The 20,879-nt window shown below is 44.1% G+C and overlaps 1 protein-coding gene across 1 annotated transcript in view; it reads left to right on the top strand.

Annotated features, from left to right (window-relative positions):
- Positions 1–795: 795 nt before the first annotated feature.
- LOC139566037 (decorin-like) overlaps positions 796–20,879 on the top strand; it is a 31,866-nt gene continuing 11,782 nt past the window's right edge. Inside the window, exons 1-2 of the mRNA XM_071386874.1 lie at positions 796–1,155; positions 10,877–11,115. Coding sequence (XP_071242975.1) covers positions 10,896–11,115 — 220 coding nt within the window. The 5' untranslated portion in view covers positions 796–1,155; positions 10,877–10,895. The remainder of the gene's footprint in view (positions 1,156–10,876; positions 11,116–20,879) is intronic.

The raw sequence follows: 20,879 nt of genomic DNA, 5'->3' as shown, positions 1-20,879 counted from the left end.
TGTACTCATCTCTGTACTGTAGAAAGTATTCTTGAAAGCTCTCCCTCTCTCTTGCAGTCTTTGTTGTGAGTGTAACCCAAGTGTAACTAGGCAGAGCCAGTCCAAGCGACACAGAGCTCTAAAGTGCTCAGCTCCAACTGCACCTCAGAGGTCTGGAGCAGTAATCTGAACTATTTAAAGAGTATTAAATCCTTCACATTAGATTTTGGACTAAAATAACACACACACCAGGGTGGTTAGGGTGACATGTTAGTCAGACAGACCAACCCTGAGCCCAGCCGGAGGGGGAATTATAGACCTAAAGTAGATGTGACACATGGAGGGTAAACCAGGGGATGGGGAGAACTAAGAACTAAGATCCCCCTCCTCTTCCTAGTAATTGGAACGGTCCCCTTGTCCCTTTTGGTTACGTGTAAATAAGTAAACCGACCCAATCAAGAGATTGGGGGTGAAGGGGGAGGGTGGACTGAATGCTTGTGTGGGATTAAACAAAGGCAGAGGGGTAGTCGGCTGTGTTAAATTAGTTTGAATTTCACCAAAGTAAAGAAAGAGAGAGAGATAGAGGGAGAAAAATGGAAGAAAGAAAGTTTGTGAGAGAAAGGCAGAGAGTAGCTGGCGTTTTTGAACTGAGCTCTGGAGGACCTATCATTACTAGATGGTACTGAATGGGAGCCTGCCAGCCTAGTCACTGCTTATTGCCTTAACTCTGCCTCTCTTTCTCCCTCCATTTCTCTCTCTCTCTCCTTTCTTCCCTCCACTCTCCTCTTCTTTTCTCCATCGCTCTGTGACTGTTCATTTTTTAATTTTCCTCTCTTTTCTCTCCCTCTATTTCCAGCTGTTTTTGGAGCGCGCTCTCTCTCTCTTTGCTGGGGGAAGTTCTCTCCACCAAGTGTCTCAATTTAACAGGAGCTCCCTCCCTCTCTCTCTTCCTCTCTCAGCCCCTTCCTCCTCCCCTTCGGCCGAGACAGAGCACACCTGCTTGGTCTTGGCTGCGCGCGCTCTCAGTGCAATTATCGCTCGGCCCCTTGCAGCACAGTGCAGAAGGCTCACAGTGATTCAGCCTAAAGCCCCAACTGGATATTTGGAAGGAAGACCATCTGACCTCGGCGCACTCTAACTCTCTCGCTCTCTCTCCCACACTTCTGAAGAGCACAGGTAGGATAACACACTGATAGATAGAGGGGATGGATATTGGGGGGAAACTCGGGAAAGACTGGATTATAGGCCTGGGGAGTGTGGGAAGAGAGGGGGATTGTGAGGGGAATTGTTCAAAGGGATTTGGAATTGGGGTTATTGTGTTTCGGGGGTCCCAAACGTGCAGACTTGGTTAGTAAAATGGTGATGCTGTGCTTGTGGTTTGGGGTTTTCTAATGGCTTGGTAGGTTCTGTGATGTGGATGCTCTTTTGATGTTCCTTCATTCCTTAACTCTATCGCCAGACTCTGTGTGCATTTTGTGGTTGAACTGGTAATGAACGGTTGTTCATTTCAATGCTTTTGCACATACATTCAATTAGAATGTACGACCAGAGTCATCCCAGGCATATCATGAAAGTGATGCGTTTGTGCATGATATTGCAAATTTGTTTTGTGTGTGTGTAGGGTTAGTGTGTGTGTGTGTGTGTGTGCATGTGTGTGTGTGCGCGCTCCCTCTAAACTAGATGCGTGGCCAGGTCTTAGTCTCACAACAGGACTGGCTTAGGGAGGAGAGACCATAGCTAATCATTCCCATACCAGACCATGTGATAGCCTACAGAATGATGAAGACAGCACCAGCTATAGGGAGGGGGTGTGATAGCCTACAGAATGATGAAGACAGCACCAGCTATAGGGAGGGGGTGTGATAGCCTACAGAATGATGAAGACAGCACCAGCTATAGGGAGGGGGTGTGGTGCTACTGTTGATGCTAGCTCTTCACTCCCATGCCAATCTATTAGAAAACCCTACCCTATTTATCCTAAAGAGGATACCATGTTATCTTTCCTTGACTTTATTGGTTTATCCCTTGGCTAGCGGTTTTTAGTTTTTTACTCCTCAAGGCACTTGAGCAAGTGAGCTGTTTTGTCAGTTAGTTGGCTTGTGGTTGTACATGTGGTTTTCCCTTCCATCAAACTGTCCAGTGTGTTCGTTTATGGTTTTACATGCATTCAGAGTTGTTGTGGGCAGAGGAATAGAGAGAAAGAGAAGAGGTTTCTTTGATGTGAAGTCCCTGGAGAGTTTTCTCTCCTCTCTTGTCAGTAACTGGCCCTGGTGGAAAACCCATTAAGTTTACCAGTGTCCTTTTCTTCAGTTGTAGCACTTTAATGCATTGCTTTCTCTCTGTTGTACTCTTCCTCTGGCACTTGGAGATCCTGCAAGTGAAATGAAAACACAACAACAACAAGGATGTCTTTGTATTGCCTCAAGCCATTACAGTTCCCTTGCAGCAGTTCGTCAGAATGAACCCATCCAGGGCATTTTAGACTAAAACAAATCGATCTGAAATGGTTTATTTAACTTGTTGTACTGCTGTTCTGTTTCACATCAACGTTAACGCACCGTTTCAGACCGCCTCATGACCACTCTGCTTTGATGGAAGCGCTGCAGACCCAAATCGCCCAGAGCAACCAAAATTAAAGGGAGGACCTGCTTTGAAGTCAAAGAAAGGGGAAAAGAAAAATCAGTACCTGGCAACCCAAAGCCTTATTAATCCACTAACAGTGCAGCTTCCTCTATCACAGAGAGATCTGACTGATGGCTTCCCTGCAAGACACCGCAAAACTCCCAGCTAACTGCCAACATCCTCCAACACAGAGGGAGTTTTTTTTTACAGGGCTGAACTGGAGTTGGAGTACAGAGGGGAGAGGAAGGGATTATGAGTTGGAGGATGGACAGGACTTGTTTTCCTAGTCCACCCCTAGTGCTCTCCACAACCTCAACCTAAACATGTTGTGGCATGTTGATGGAGTCGTTGATGTTGAAGTCTTGTTTGTTTGGACTAACTTGTATAGTTTTGTTAGCTCTGTATTAGAAAAGTAAAACATGGGTCTTTAGAGGCCCCGCGTTGAGCCCAGGGGCCACGTTTTCCCGTCTGGACTCACTGGAACTGTCCAGGCCGAGAGAGAACAATAAGCTGAAAGATGGACGTTAGCCACAAATTATTTTTTTCCTCATTGGAATAATATAAAGTTCCATTCTCCAGTAGTGCTCTTTCCAAAAAGCAAATTGTACTGCCAAAGGGTCAAAGAAAAAATGTCTTAATCTATGGGAGATGAAGGGAGAGGGAAAAGAGAGAGAAAAGGAGAAAGAGAAAAATAGTAGGTTGGGCAGCAGAGTAGATGTTCAATACAGGCTGTAGATAATACAGACTGTAGATAATACAGGCTGTAGATAATACATGTAGATAATACAGGCTGTAGATAATACAGGCTGTAGATAATACATGTAGATAATACAGGCTGTAGATAATACAGACTGTAGATAATACATGTAGATAATACAGACTGTAGATAATACATGTAGATAATACAGGCTGTAGATAATACAGGCTGTAGATAATACAGGCTGTAGATAATACAGACTGTAGATAATACAGGCTGTAGATAATACATGTAGATAATACAGGCTGTAGATAATACAGGCTGTAGATAATACAGGCTGTAGATAATACAGACTGTAGATAATACAGGCTGTAGATAATACAAGCTGTAGATAATACAGGCTGTAGATAATACAGACTGTAGATAATACAGACTGTAGATAATACAAGCTGTAGATAATACAGGCTGTAGATAATACAGGCTGTAGATAATACAGACTGTAGATAATACAGGCTGTAGATAATACATGTAGATAATACAGGCTGTAGATAATACAGGCTGTAGATAATACAGGCTGTAGATAATACAGACTGTAGATAATACAGGCTGTAGATAATACAAGCTGTAGATAATACAGGCTGTAGATAATACAGACTGTAGATAATACAGACTGTAGATAATACAAGCTGTAGATAATACAGGCTGTAGATAATACAGACTGTAGATAATACAGGCTGTAGATAATACAGACTGTAGATAATACAGGCTGTAGATAATACAGGCTGTAGATAATACAGGCTGTAGATAATACAGGCTGTAGATAATACAGGCTGTAGATAATACAGGCTGTAGATAATACAGGCTGTAGATAATACAGGCTGTAGATAATACAGGCTATAGATAATACAGGCTGTAGATAATACAGGCTGTAGATAATACAGGCTGTAGATAATACAGGCTGTAGATAATACAGGCTATAGATAACACAGGCTGTAGATAATACAGGCTGTAGATAATACAGACTGTAGATAATACAGGCTGTAGATAATACAGGCTGTAGATAATACAGGCTGTAGATAATACAGGCTGTAGATAATACAGGCTGTAGATAATACAGGCTGTAGATAATACAGGCTATAGATAATACAGGCTGTAGATAATACAAGCTGTAGATAATACAAGCATGGATATATAAATGTCAGCCATACAATACTTCTCAATGAACGGTTCAAACGCGGTGTAACCATTCACTGGCTTTCTCCTACAATGGTCCAAAACAGCACAGATGCTTCAGGGCTTTCTGCGGTCTGTCAACGATATATGTGTTTTTATGACCCAATTTCTGAATATCTTTGGAGTTCTCCCAAAGAAATGCAATGCTCGCAGACGTTGGTCTTGTAACAAATCCAGAGAGAGTTTCTGGGTTTGACGTGGGGAAATCACTCTGTTAGGGAACTATTGTGACCACTGAAGGGGTTAGTGATGCAGGCCTTTCCTGTTGACAAAGCGCTGGTATATTATCTATAGTGCCCAATCTGTCCGTCATTTGACATAGAAGTTATTTCTTGGATGGATCTCTGGTTTTCTCCCCGTATAGATAAACTCTCTTGAACTCAGATGCCTTTGGAAATGTCTTTAAGGAAAAAACAATGACAAATGGAGACCCGTTAGTAGGATTTCAATATGGAAAGGCAGACGAATCACGCAGACAGACAAACTGGGTCTTGAGGACTGGAAATGGTTCAAACTGTCTGGGTATCTGCGTCTGGTTGGGGAGGGGTTGACACGTTGAGTTGTTGATGGGTTTAAAGAGGGCACACATGTTTCAGACATCTCGTAGCCTTGTAAATACCTAACATGGATTCGTTACTGACAGGCCCTCTGGAGACAGAAGGCTGAGACCCTGGTCAAGGAGAGTTGGAGTAGAATGGAGTCATGGAGGGTAGAGGTAGTGGTAGGGGGTAGGAGGGTTGGAATTGTTGTCTTGAGATCTGTCTCCTGTCAGTCACTCAAAACAAGTCCAACATACCGTCTCTGTCACCCTCTCGCAAATGCTGCACAAGTTTGGAAAGGTATGAGTATGGGTTGATGACCTACATACTGTACATGTGGCATGGATGGAATACAACTGAATGGAGAGAGAGAGAGAGAGAGAGAGAGAGAGAGAGAGAGAGAGAGAGAGAGAGAGAGAGAGAGAGAGAGAGAGAGAGAGAGAGAGAGAGAGAGAGAGAGAGAGAGAGAGAGAGAGAGAGAGAGAGAGAGAGAGAGAGAGAGAGAGAGAGAGAGATGAGTAATGAGACAGATATGTTACATGGTGTCTCTACTCTAATCTGCTTCCTGCCTGAGACTTGTCAGAAGTATGTCCAGATTTTTTGAGAAAGTGGTGAGGGAGGGAAGGAGAGAGGGATGAGAGGGAGGGAGGGGGGTTGACAAGGCTGCTGCAACGAAAGGAAGTGTCAACCCCCACCCCTCCTCTCAGAGAGAAAGATCAGACATGCTCTGACAAAACACAGCCCTCAGGCCTTACAGAGAATGAGAGGAGGAGGAGGAGGAGGAGGAGGAGGAGGAGGAGGAGGAGGAGGAGGAGGAGGAGGAGGAATGAAAGGGAGAGGGTGTCTTTTGACTGCTCCTACCTTTCCACCTTTCGATTATTGAACACAGGCAGTCAGACGCACACATATACACACACACACATAGTATGAGGACACACACACACACATAGTATGAAGACACACACACACACACACACACACACACACACACATAGAATGAAGACACACATACACACACACACACACACACACACACACACACATAGAATGAAGACGCACGCACACACACACACACACACACACACACACACACACACACACACACACACACACACACACACACACACACACACACGCACACACACGCACACACGCACACAGTAGAAGACACACCTCCTTTTACACATTTATAACCACTGATCTCAGAACTGTTAACTAAATAACATCTCACATTACGCATCCGCAACATTAAAGACATCGCTCACAGCTAGCACTACAGCTAGTTACAGCCCTCTTCCTGTACTATCCAAATATGGACCCCGTCAGACGTCATTGACACAAGTTAACGTAACGTACGCTAATTGTCACCTCATAGACAAATAATTGATAGGTTAGGTCCGCTTGAGTGCATATGAACAGTATCTGGCCCTGTTGCCTTTGCTACTGTAACAAGCAGACAAAAAGATGGCTCTGACGTGATTTGGGGGGGGCATCAGCGGAACGGCACGAATGGTGAGAGAGTTCAACAAACGTGCCAATGTGCAAAAGCATCTTGGTGGGCATTGCCCAGTACGTCAATGAGACTAACTCAACTTGAGTGGTAAACCACACTGTAATGTACCACACTATACTGCCCATTCAAGTTCCCTAAGCCATCAATCAATATCCAGAACAATAAATCTTATCGATGTCAAGTACATGTTTTACTCTGCAGTATACACTAGTAAAATAACCACGAGCATATCAAATCAAATCAAATGTTATTAATCACATGCTTGGTAAACAACAGGTGTAGACTAACAGTGAAATGCTTACTTACTGGCTCTTCCCAACAATGCAGAGGGATAGAAAATAAAGAAATAATAGAAAAATAATCAAATGTATGAATAAAATTAATAATAAATGCACAATGAGTAAGGATAACTTGGCTACATACACGAGGTACCAGTACCAAGTGGATGTGCAGGGGTACGATGTAATTGACAGATAATAAACAGTAGCAGCAGTGTATGTGATGAGACAAAAAAGTAACTGCAAAAAGCTATTAGCTATTTAACCAACTATATCGAATGGTCCTTAGATCCCCGACAACTTCTTCCCGGAGACTTTACCCTACAGCAGGGTCAACTACAACACTGTGTGGTCTAGATACCTAGACACTGACTGAACCCATGTAAGGCCTTCACTCACACACTTTGCATTGTGCACCTCAGCCCTCAAAGCCTTTCATATACAGCTGTCAACAAACAGTGTAAAGCCCTTTGCAATTAGTCATTAGAAGTGCACTGAGAACTCATTCAAAGGATCCACCTAAACAAAACATCAATTAGAGAGAGAGAGAGAGAGCAAGAGAGAGAGCGCGAGAGAGAGAGCGCGAGAGAGAGAGCGCGAGAGAGAGAGAGAGAGAGAGCGTGAGAGAGAGAGAGAGCGTGAGAGAGAGAGAGAGAGAGAGAGAGAGTGAGAGAGAGTGAGAGAGAGAGAGAGAGAGAGAGAGAGAGAGAGAGAGAGAGAGAGAGAAGGCCTTGCTGGCCCAATAGACATTGCCAAGCAGATAGAGGACCAGTCAAAGTGCTGACGGTGGCAGGTTTTTTCAAAGTGGTTTAGCAGAGGATCGGCTCTGTCGTGTCGTGGCGTGCCGTGGACACAGCCCTCTAGGTTCACACACAGACTTGCACTTCGAAGCATGTTTTTTTAGGGCCGTCTGTGATCTAAACAATGGATGCTCCAGATGCACCATGGGTGCCTCGCCAGATCAGTTCTTTATGCTTGTGAAGCTGTACCTCCACCCTCTCTCCTCTCCCCTCCTCTCTCCTGGATATCTTTGAGGAAACTACTGATGAAAAAGCCAATGCCTGGGGCTCAGTGGGACGTCTAATGGGATGAGTCTGCCTGCACAGGTTCAACCAAACTGTGACGAGCTCCCTTATGCATTACTGGTCTCGTGGCATCGCTCAGCCTCTCTAGAATACAGATTAGTTAGAGAATGGAAATGCATTCATTGCAGTTAGGCTACTGCACCTTACTACTAAATGGACCGGAATCAAGATCTTGATTGGCATGGTTTGCATGGTTTGCATGGTTTGCAAGCTTCAAACGTTTCCTTATTCACATTTTTCTCACAATTGTGTCAAATCCTTATCGTACTTTGCCTGTACACATGAAATAAGCTAACCTAGACATGTATGTCAGTTTTGATCATTACTAGCACCACATTGGATGTGGCGTTGTTGGGTTAGCATATTACCAACCAATCAGCAGGTAGTATTATACAGTTGTTGCTAATGTGCCAGTATAGGAGTTCATTAGCGGTCTTATAGTGTTTAATAAAAACATGACTGACAGATCTCCCTCTTCAAGGAGATTGGTATCTCCTCCCTCCTGCTCTGCTTTGTTTTAATACGTCTCAGGAATGTTTATTATCACCTAGAAATGGGAGGACACACAGGAGGCTGCTTTTAATATGAATTCCTCTGTGTGTTCGTGTGCATGTGTACGTGTGTGTGCCTGCCTGCATGTACCTCCAGCAGTGGCTAACGTCCAAACACTGAGGAGATCAGGATCAATGCTTAGTGGTTAAGGACTATATGGGTCGTTCCACCAATTCAGTGCCTTTTGAGAAGTGTAACTTTTTTTAAAAAGTGTGATTTCATCTTAAATCAGCCATAAATCTCCTTGTGACAGGGGGAATGGAAGTGTGTCGTGTGCAACAAGGAGTGACAATCATAAAACAAAATCAATTGTTGTAACATTTCTAGCATGTCTATCTATGGGTAACAGGGTTGACATGTTATGTGCACAGAGGGACATGTCAAAATGCAGAATGTTTGCACTTCAGCAAGTCTTTATCCATATAAAAAATCTGATTTATTGAATTTTCATTTAATATAACAGGCTTTTAAAATGCCCTATTTTTGTGGAATGACCCTTATGCAAATCAGTACAGCATTCCTTCCTGCTATCTCTATTTGGTTTCCTGCTTTCAGACCAATGGAGTTTTAACTAACAGGGTATTCATTATGGATTCCCCTACACATTGACTTATAGATAAGTTAAACCTCGAGCCAAGATTTGCCCTGTTCAAAAAGATTGGACCAACATGTTCTTGTGCTCTACTGTTCAGCTAAGATTGGATCTGTTTTATCTCTGAGTTTCAACACATTTCCGCATGGCACATGTTTCCAACTCAGATTGGAAGGTTGTGAGTTCAATCCCTGGCTGAGTCATAACAAAGACTAAAAACGGGACCTGATTTGTCTCGCTTGACACTCAGCATTTAGGAGATAGAATGGAGGTAAGGTCCTGTGATAGACTAGCATCCTGTCCAGGGTTGTACCTCTACATCAAGCTTCCTCACGCTACAGAAACAGCAGATAGGCTCCTGCCCTATGAGTTGTTCCAGCTCGAATAAGCCAAGGCTCGTGCAAGGCTACTTAATAACATGTTTCCATAGGCTAAGGCTCAGTCCTCCATGGAAAATAGAAGTCAAAGTCACAGCATAACAAGTAAAATCCAATAAAATCCTTGTTTTCTTCGTCCACCCATATTACGATGAGCAGAGGCATATGCCACACAGTTGGAACCCATTCCATTTCAATCCATCAACCCATCAATTTCTTCATATATTTTTTTCATGAAATTGATCCCAATGGTGATACAGTATGCTCAGGGAACTCTGTTCCCATTGAGTGCTGTAATGTAGCTCTGTCTGTCTGTGTGATGGCTGTGGGTTAGACCTATAATTACCCTGCATGTTCAGAGAGAGCCGCCGTAAGGCCTGATCCTGTTCCCATTGACCTGACGCCACCCTAAGAACCGGACGCACACGCACACACACACACACACACACACACACACACACACACACACACACACACACACACACACACACACACACACACACACACACACACACACACACACACACACACACACACACACACACACACACACACACACACACACACACACACACACACACACACAGTCACCTACCCAGCAATCTGTCTGTCATGCAAAGGTCCAGCAGACCCGCCTCTCTCTTTGGTCCCAAAGTAATTGAAGGGGCGGTGTGAAACCACAAACATCATGAGCCGAATAATAACACTGACCCTGAACCAGTTGGAGAGAACTGAAAGTACAGTACAGTAATCGTGTTTGTCTGGGCTTGGACTACTGGGTCAGTTTGACTGGACAGAGTGGGTTTTGTGTGACTGGACTGGCCAGAAGGCTTGAGTGGGTCAAAAATGAACTGGAATGGATGACCATTGCGGTCATGACTTGTCGGTCAGAGAAGAAGACTGGAAGACTTCTCACAGTATATGGCTGGTTTTCTATAGTCTTAGAGGGCCTTGAAATGGAGAGAGATAAACAAGGAAAACAGTATAAGTACAAATTACTTTCCTGTACAATTATACAGTAATCAGTCATTGGTTTGAAAAGACGTTTTTCACAAATCGTTACCATATATTGTTAATATGTATGCATACTTACTGTTTCTGCCCTGTGAAAGTGCACATACACTTGGTACAGCCTTGGTGGTCCCCCATTTTACAGATTGATACATTTCCCAATGTTCTTGGCTTTGCCTTGACATCTCCTCTTTAAACTTTCTTAGGTAAATAGGCCATTCTCCCCCTGCTGACCTGTTACAAACCTAAGCAACTCCAGGTGCTTGGCCTTCTAGCCTATAGCCTCCCACCTCAGACCTTTACCCTCTCTCATTTGCCCTCTCACCCTGTTACCCCTACACACACCTCACAACAAAAAGTTCTAACCTCTAAGCCATGACCTTTTCCCTCCCCCGTAGGCTCCCGGACAAAGGCACCATGAGGTCAGCCTGTCTCTCCCTGCTCCTGGTCACAGCGTGCTGGTCACTGCCCTTCCGCCAGTCGGGCTTCCTGGACTTCATGATGGAGGATGAGGCGGGCTCTGGCTCGCCAGAGGTGCCCATCGACCCCAGGGTGGACATCCTCACCGTGCCCGAAGGACCCAAGTGCCCCTTCCGTTGCCAGTGCCACCTGCGTGTGGTGCAGTGCTCCGACTTAGGTGAGACACTCTCCCAGTAAATTCTATTTAATATCATAACAGTATGTACTTCTGTCATTCAATGTGTTTTCATGAGCTGAGGTCAATTTGTCAGTGTAATACAGACAACCTGTTGCATCAGCTCTTCTCTCCCTCTCTCGTTTAACTGAGGCAGTCCCTTAGTTTACAAGATACATCTTCCTGGTTCCCAAAGAGGTGTTCCCTCCATCTGGGGACCTCAGAGAAATGTTCAAAGAGTGTCTGGTGTTTGATCTACCCATCAACAGCTCGTTAATTGGCCTAAAAGAATATCGCCCCAGTCTGACCACTTTAAACGCTCTCAGATGCTGCGAATTTCACGCTCCTCCGCGACGATGACATAGTTTTGCTGGGGCTTTGGCCTTTTTCTAATGTTCCTAATTGTTTTCGCAGACGCAGGGATATAAAAGGTTAGCGGGGCTTGGGAAAGTCTCGAACTCACCCCGGTTTAACAAGCCCAATGTTCTAAAGATTGTTTTTCTCTCCGTCAGATCGCTCCTTTCTCCATCCCCACCGGAGGCAAACGAACTCTGCCAAGAATTAGCCTGGCGCTCTGTTTCCACACAATTAAAATGATTTACTTGATCCTCTTAATTGTTTGCGAGATTATCCTGTTTATTTGCTTCATTCGCCCTTATGCTTTGGCCTGACTCATCTCTAGGACTACTGCTCAGCCAAGGGAAGTCACTGACCCAGTTGTTTGGCTGTAGCTTATATAGCTTGTATAACTTTGCAATTCTTCTCTTCTCTATGAGTTTGGTTCGTTTTTGGGCTTTACTCTTGTTTTAAAAGGGAGGAGCAGGGAAGGAATACTGGAGACAGACAAAGACAGAGTGAGAGATACAGATGGACTGGGATGTATACACAGAGAGGAGAGAGAGAAGAAAGAAAGAAACAGACAGAAAGATACTGTGAAAGAGAAGAAGGGAGAGGGACAGAGAAAGGAGGGAAATCAAGGAAACCGTGAGTTCCAGTGGAGGAAGAGACACAGACTGACCCACGCAGCCAGACAGACAGACAGAACAACTCTGACAGACAGATGGAGAGACTAATGATCAGGAAAGGGCTGGTTCCATTACCTCACTGAGTACTGTTAGCGTTGAACGTCTCCCAGGAGCCCCAGAGTTGGATCCTCATCTCCGGGACCGGCCCCTCTGGCCTGGAGACTGCATCTGTTCCCCAGACCTGCTGGCACACAAACAGGCCTGAGAGGGGAGTGGAGGGGAGGGGAGCGGAGGGGAGCGGAGGAGGCTCGATTGGTTTCCTTTCCATCCAAAGTCACCCCCTTTTACAGTTAGAAAACTGGATGAAAAAGGAAAAGTTAGCACAAGGCCTTATTTCTGCAGGCGTCCAGCTGGCGGTGCGTGCTACAGTTATCAAATGTGTATGTGCAGGAAGTAGTGCAGAGGCTAGTAGTCTAGACATTCACCAGACGTAGTTACAATACATTTATTTAAAAAATACGTTTGGCAATTACTCTACAGGCATTGTGGTGGTCAGGGTTGGGTAGGTTACTTTCTAAATGTAATACGTTACAGTTACTAATTACCTGTCCAAAATTGTAATCAGTAATGTAACTTTTGAATTACCCAAACTCAGTAACGTAATCTGATTACATTCTGTTACTTTTAGATTACTTTCCCCTTAAGAGGCATTAGAAGAAGACAAAAATGTATGTTACCAATTGAACGACATCTATTGCAGGATAAATCAGTGTTAAAGTTTACATAACAGGCCATATATGGATATACAATTTTACTTTATGGGTTGATTATGTAGGCTTCTTGTAACCCATCGCTTTCTACTACATATAATAATATGATTAAATTATATCTTTACATTAAAAACCAAAGTCTATCAGAATTCCAGTCATTCCAATAAATGTTATACCCCTTGATCGTTAAGAATAGGACTTGGAAGTATAGATTAGCCAAATTGTTTTACCTGAGCATGACCCTAAAACTAAGGACTTATTAGCGAGCCCTACTCTGTTGTTTATGATTTTGTTGTCATGGAGGTCTAATTTGGCTCGTTGATTCGAGTTTAAAAAATGTATGCTGCGCTCATGGAATGGCATGTTTTGAGCACTACTGAAAAGTGCTATTTATATGTGAAAAATGAATGCCATATGCTGCATTTTTTGTTATAGGCCTATTATTTACCTTTTTGTTGATGACACTTTGATATCTTAATAATATGCAGCTGTTTAAAGGGCAAATCCACAGATGAAACAATAACAAAACGGCTGCCCCGCCTCTGTTTTGGTTAAAAGCTGAGGGATGGGCCTGGAGTGATATAACCATTCTCAGATTAATACAACAACAACAAAAAACGTAATCATGTTATGAGGCTATACAGTGTTTGTTTACATTTATAATGTTTACAAACATTGGAGTAAAACACGCTTATATTTTGAGTTCTGATGGGGTACGACAGTTGAACTAAGCTCATGAGGCATTTCTAAGTTATATTCTTCAAGAATCAATGGACATACTGTATATATAATTTACAAGTCCAAAAATGGATGGAGCAACAGACTGCCCCTTTAAGTATATCAAAAGTGTGCAAGTTTGAGCATGTGTCCATTAGGCCTATGGATTTATTAATTTTTTTCAGCATGAATTAGATTGAGCAATAAAAGCCCCACATTTATTCCATAAGGGTGGATTCGCACTATGCAGCTGTTGCAAGGACACATTTTTCACTGGCTGTCCACTGGTTTCAAAAACAATGATTGATAGACAGCTTAAACGTCTTGAATTCAAACATTATTGGGTTCAAATACACATTTAGATTTGTGAACAGCCATCCACAACAACCACAATCCGTGAGGTGCAAATAGCTAAATGAGAGAGCACCAGTGTGATTCACATCAATGCGCTATGTAGATATCAATAATAAGTGATATCCGTATCGCCGTAGACTACACCACTGCTGTCATCCTTACCTTCAAACGTTTATTCAAGTTGTATAATCTTTGGATGCCAACAGCAGTCGCACCATTGGAAGACATAGCTTGGACTGTAGCCTACAAAAGCCTATTCCTGCTCTTTTCCCTCGATCCATCAAACACATTTGGTGTGTCATCATAGTGGTCTCTGACTTGTGGTCAGACTCACTCAGGTGGAACAAATTTAAACTTGCTCCTTTTTTCAATGCTGATTTAAATGACATTGAGAAAAGAGAGAAGTGTTAAATATTTACTTTTTCAAACATCCTTTCTGAAATAAAAAGTAATCCTCAAAGTAATCATCTAGTTTTTCAAAAGTATCTGTAATCTGATTACAATATTTTTTCTGGTAACATAACGGATTACAGTTAACGTTTTTTGTAATCCCTTACATGCAACGTGTAAGGGATTAATCCGTTACTCCCCAACCCTGGTGGTGTACGATCAAAACAGCTTCCTTTCTTTCTGAGTTAGGAAATTAGGTTTTATGAATACAAGACTCTTCATAAAAAAATGCTAGGTTTCATTAAGGTTTAGATTAAAAACAGGTTGATGTTACAGTCGTCAAAGACCTTCATCCGACAGGGATATAATGTTCCCAGTTGCCTTGAACTACCCTATCTAGGAGAGTTTGATTTACTGGGTCCCTATGTGTCAACAGGTGCTGTGGATGACAGAAGCCCTTCTTTTTCCCAATGCCCTGACTGAACTGAGTCATTACTAGTATTGCTGACAGATGTAGCTACACTGTGCTGCTGTGAATGGACAACGTCATGGAAAACTCACGCTCAACTCAGGGACAATCAGACACATAATGACTGAACAGACCTTCCCCTCACAAGGAGAGAAAGTTACAGTACACCCCCCAAAAAAAGGATTGCATGGCTGGAAATTGCATAAACGTTGCAATTAATGATTGGATGTGCTGAAGGCATGAGGGCGAGAGGCGAGGGCAGTCATATGCTTGGTATCACATTCATTTGTCTTTTATTGAAATTGCTACAATAAAGGACTATGTTGGCATTCAGCTCCTATTTCTCTAGTCTGCCACTTGTCAAGAGGTCATGTTACAGTGCCAGTATCTCAACAAGAACAGAGCGTACTATCTCAACCTCTGGTTCCTCTCACTTACTTATGTATCAGCCAAGCCGACTTTCTTAAATGAAAACATCATCTGCAGAGCACTGAGACGATCTGACCAGACATTTTATCCGGGACATTGCTATGGAAATGCTCCCGAGTTTGAACAAACTAATTCACTTAATAGATTTTTTTAATAGATTTTCTTACTTTTAATGGAAGATTCAAATCAAATCAAATCAAATTGTATGAGTCACATGTGCCAAATACAACAGGTGTAGACCTTACAGTGAAATGCTTACTTACGAGCCCCTAACCGACAGTGCAGTTGAAAGAAATATGGATAAGAAAAAGAGATAAAAGTAACAAGCAATTAAAGAGGAGCAGTAAAAAATAACAATATACACAGGGGGGTGCCGGTACAGAGTCAATGTGCGGGGGCACCGGTTAGTTGAGGTAGAATGTACATGTAGGTAGAGTTAATTCAAGTGACTATGCATAGATGACAACAGAGAGTGGCAGTGGTATGGAGACGGGAGGGTGGGGGGGGGGGCAATGTGAATAGTCTGGGTAGCCATTTGACTAGATGTTCAGGAGTCTTATGGCTTGGGGGTAGAAGCTGTTTAGAAGCCTCTTGGACCTAGACTTGGTACTCCAGTGCCACTTGCCGTGTGGTAGCAGAGCGAACAGTCTATGACTAGGGTGGCTGCAGTCTTTGACAATTTGTAGGGCCTTCCTCTGACACCGCCTGGTATAGAGGTCCTGGATGGCAGGAAGCTTGGCCCCAGTGATGTACTGGGCCGTTCGCACTACCCTCTGTAGTGCCTTGCGGTTGGAGGCCGAGCAGTTGCCATACCAGGCAGTGATGCAACCAGTCAGGATGCTCTCGATGGTGCAGCTGTAGAACCTTTTGAGGGTCTGAGGACCCATGCCAAATCTTTTCAGTCTCCTGAGGGGAATAGGTTTTGTCGTGCCCGCTTCACGACTGTCATGGTGTGCTTGGACCATGTTAGTTTGTTGGTGATGTGGACACCAAGGAACCTCTCAACCTGCTCCACTGCAGCCCCATCAATGAGAATGGGTGTGTGCTCGGTACTCTTTTTCCTGTAGTCCACAATCATCTCCTTTGTCTTGATCACGTTGAGGAAGAGGTTGTTGTCCTGGCACCACACGGCCAGGTCTCTGACCTCCTCCCTATAGGCTGTCTCGTTGTTGTCGGTGATAAGGTGATACTGTTGTATCATTGGCAAATTTAATGATAGTGTTGGAGTCGTGCCTGGCCGTGCAGTCATGAGTGAACAGGGAGTACAGGAGGGGGCTGAGCACGCACCCCTGAGGGGACCCTGTGTTGAAGATCAGCGTGGCGGATGTGTTGTTACCTACCCTTACCACCTGGGGGTGGCCCGTCAGGAAGTCCAGGATCCAGTTGCAGAGGGAGGTGTTTAGTCCCAGGGTCCTTAGCTTATTGATGAGCTTTGAGGGCACTATGGTGTTGAACGCTGAGCTGTAGTCAATGAATAGCATTCTCACACAGGTGTTCCTTTTGTCCCGGTTGGAAAGGGCAGTGTGGAGCGCAATAGAGACTGCATCATCTGTGGATCTGTTGAGGCGGTACGCAAATTCGAGTGGGTCTAGGGTTTCTGGGATGATAGTGTTGATGTGAGCCCTGACCAGCCTTTCAAAGCACTTCATGGCTACAGACGTGAGTGCTACGGTAATCATTTAGGCAGGTTACTTTAGTGTTCTTGGGCACAGGCACTATTGTGGTCTGCTTAAAACATGTTGGTGTTACAGACTCGGACAGGGAGGGGTTGAAAATGTTAGTGAAGACAATTGCTAGTTGGTCAGCGCATGCTCGCAGTACACGTCCTGGTAATCCGTCTGGCCCTGCGGCCTTGTGAATGTTGACCTGTCTAAAGGTCTTACTCACATCAGCTGCAGAGAGCATGATCACACAGTCTTCCGGTACAGCTGGTGCTCTCATGCCTGTTTCAGTGTTATTTGCCTCGAAGCGAGCATAGAAGTAGTTTAGCTCGTCCAGTAGGCTCGTGTCACTGGGCAGCTTTCAGTTGTGCTTCCCTTTGTAGTCTGTAATGTTTTTCCCTTTGTTATTAAAGGTTGGGACAGTGAGTGTGACCAGAGGCACTATAAATACATCCATTACACACAGGTGGCTCATAGCAGAAGTCTGTTGTCTGCTATTCAGTCTTTCTTTTCCAATTCTTCCAGAGGACAAAAACCCTGAGTCTAAACATCTCAACCAGATGTTCCTGCCACCTGACTCTCAGTAACTGACCTCTCATCCCTGTCCCCATCTCCTACACGTAGACACACTCTCTCCAAACTGTTTACCGTACCAACCACGTCAGCTCTGACTGACAGAACGCCATGTGGTTCACCTCACGCTGCTAGTGGAAAAGAGAGAGAGAGAGAGAGAGAGAGAGAGAGAGAGAGAGAGAGAGAGAGAGAGAGAGAGAGAGAGAGAGAGAGAGAGAGAGAGAGAGAGAGAGAGAGAGAGAGAGAGAGAGAGAGAGAGAGAGAGAGAGAGAGAGAGAGATGAGTAATGAGACAGATATGTTACATGGTGTCTCTACTCTAATCTGCTTCCTGCCTGAGACTTGTCAGAAGTATGTCCAGATTTTTTGAGAAAGTGGTGAGGGAGGGAAGGAGAGAGGGATGAGAGGGAGGGAGGGGGGTTGACAAGGCTGCTGCAACGAAAGGAAGTGTCAACCCCCACCCCTCCTCTCAGAGAGAAAGATCAGACATGCTCTGACAAAACACAGCCCTCAGGCCTTACAGAGAATGAGAGGAGGAGGAGGAGGAGGAGGAGGAGGAGGAGGAGGAGGAGGAGGAGGAATGAAAGGGAGAGGGTGTCTTTTGACTGCTCCTACCTTTCCACCTTTCGATTATTGAACACAGGCAGTCAGACGCACACATATACACACACACACATAGTATGAGGACACACACACACACATAGTATGAAGACACACACACACACACACACATAGAATGAAGACACACATACACACACACACACACACACACACACACATAGAATGAAGACGCACGCACACACACACACACACACACACACACACACACACACACACACACACACACACACACACACACACGCACACACACGCACACACGCACACAGTAGAAGACACACCTCCTTTTACACATTTATAACCACTGATCTCAGAACTGTTAACTAAATAACATCTCACATTACGCATCCGCAACATTAAAGACATCGCTCACAGCTAGCACTACAGCTAGTTACAGCCCTCTTCCTGTACTATCCAAATATGGACCCCGTCAGACGTCATTGACACAAGTTAACGTAACGTACGCTAATTGTCACCTCATAGACAAATAATTGATAGGTTAGGTCCGCTTGAGTGCATATGAACAGTATCTGGCCCTGTTGCCTTTGCTACTGTAACAAGCAGACAAAAAGATGGCTCTGACGTGATTTGGGGGGGGCATCAGCGGAACGGCACGAATGGTGAGAGAGTTCAACAAACGTGCCAATGTGCAAAAGCATCTTGGTGGGCATTGCCCAGTACGTCAATGAGACTAACTCAACTTGAGTGGTAAACCACACTGTAATGTACCACACTATACTGCCCATTCAAGTTCCCTAAGCCATCAATCAATATCCAGAACAATAAATCTTATCGATGTCAAGTACATGTTTTACTCTGCAGTATACACTAGTAAAATAACCACGAGCATATCAAATCAAATCAAATGTTATTAATCACATGCTTGGTAAACAACAGGTGTAGACTAACAGTGAAATGCTTACTTACTGGCTCTTCCCAACAATGCAGAGGGATAGAAAATAAAGAAATAATAGAAAAATAATCAAATGTATGAATAAAATTAATAATAAATGCACAATGAGTAAGGATAACTTGGCTACATACACGAGGTACCAGTACCAAGTGGATGTGCAGGGGTACGATGTAATTGACAGATAATAAACAGTAGCAGCAGTGTATGTGATGAGACAAAAAAGTAACTGCAAAAAGCTATTAGCTATTTAACCAACTATATCGAATGGTCCTTAGATCCCCGACAACTTCTTCCCGGAGACTTTACCCTACAGCAGGGTCAACTACAACACTGTGTGGTCTAGATACCTAGACACTGACTGAACCCATGTAAGGCCTTCACTCACACACTTTGCATTGTGCACCTCAGCCCTCAAAGCCTTTCATATACAGCTGTCAACAAACAGTGTAAAGCCCTTTGCAATTAGTCATTAGAAGTGCACTGAGAACTCATTCAAAGGATCCACCTAAACAAAACATCAATTAGAGAGAGAGAGAGAGAGCAAGAGAGAGAGCGCGAGAGAGAGAGCGCGAGAGAGAGAGCGCGAGAGAGAGAGAGAGAGAGAGCGTGAGAGAGAGAGAGAGCGTGAGAGAGAGAGAGAGAGAGAGAGTGAGAGAGAGTGAGAGAGAGAGAGAGAGAGAGAGAGAGAGAGAGAGAGAGAGAGAAGGCCTTGCTGGCCCAATAGACATTGCCAAGCAGATAGAGGACCAGTCAAAGTGCTGACGGTGGCAGGTTTTTTCAAAGTGGTTTAGCAGAGGATCGGCTCTGTCGTGTCGTGGCGTGCCGTGGACACAGCCCTCTAGGTTCACACACAGACTTGCACTTCGAAGCATGTTTTTTTAGGGCCGTCTGTGATCTAAACAATGGATGCTCCAGATGCACCATGGGTGCCTCGCCAGATCAGTTCTTTATGCTTGTGAAGCTGTACCTCCACCCTCTCTCCTCTCCCCTCCTCTCTCCTGGATATCTTTGAGGAAACTACTGATGAAAAAGCCAATGCCTGGGGCTCAGTGGGACGTCTAATGGGATGAGTCTGCCTGCACAGGTTCAACCAAACTGTGACGAGCTCCCTTATGCATTACTGGTCTCGTGGCATCGCTCAGCCTCTCTAGAATACAGATTAGTTAGAGAATGGAAATGCATTCATTGCAGTTAGGCTACTGCACCTTACTACTAAATGGACCGGAATCAAGATCTTGATTGGCATGGTTTGCATGGTTTGCATGGTTTGCAAGCTTCAAACGTTTCCTTATTCACATTTTTCTCACAATTGTGTCAAATCCTTATCGTACTTTGCCTGTACACATGAAATAAGCTAACCTAGACATGTATGTCAGTTTTGATCATTACTAGCACCACATTGGATGTGGCGTTGTTGGGTTAGCATATTACCAACCAATCAGCAGGTAGTATTATACAGTTGTTGCTAATGTGCCAGTATAGGAGTTCATTAGCGGTCTTATAGTGTTTAATAAAAACATGACTGACAGATCTCCCTCTTCAAGGAGATTGGTATCTCCTCCCTCCTGCTCTGCTTTGTTTTAATACGTCTCAGGAATGTTTATTATCACCTAGAAATGGGAGGACACACAGGAGGCTGCTTTTAATATGAATTCCTCTGTGTGTTCGTGTGCATGTGTACGTGTGTGTGCCTGCCTGCATGTACCTCCAGCAGTGGCTAACGTCCAAACACTGAGGAGATCAGGATCAATGCTTAGTGGTTAAGGACTATATGGGTCGTTCCACCAATTCAGTGCCTTTTGAGAAGTGTAACTTTTTTTAAAAAGTGTGATTTCATCTTAAATCAGCCATAAATCTCCTTGTGACAGGGGGAATGGAAGTGTGTCGTGTGCAACAAGGAGTGACAATC

The sequence above is a fragment of the Salvelinus alpinus genome, chromosome 37, assembly GCF_045679555.1.
Source record: "Salvelinus alpinus chromosome 37, SLU_Salpinus.1, whole genome shotgun sequence".
NCBI classification, from domain to species: domain Eukaryota; kingdom Metazoa; phylum Chordata; class Actinopteri; order Salmoniformes; family Salmonidae; genus Salvelinus; species Salvelinus alpinus.
Note: the sequence above shows the minus strand (reverse complement) of the source record. Positions and strands in the feature narration are given on the sequence as shown.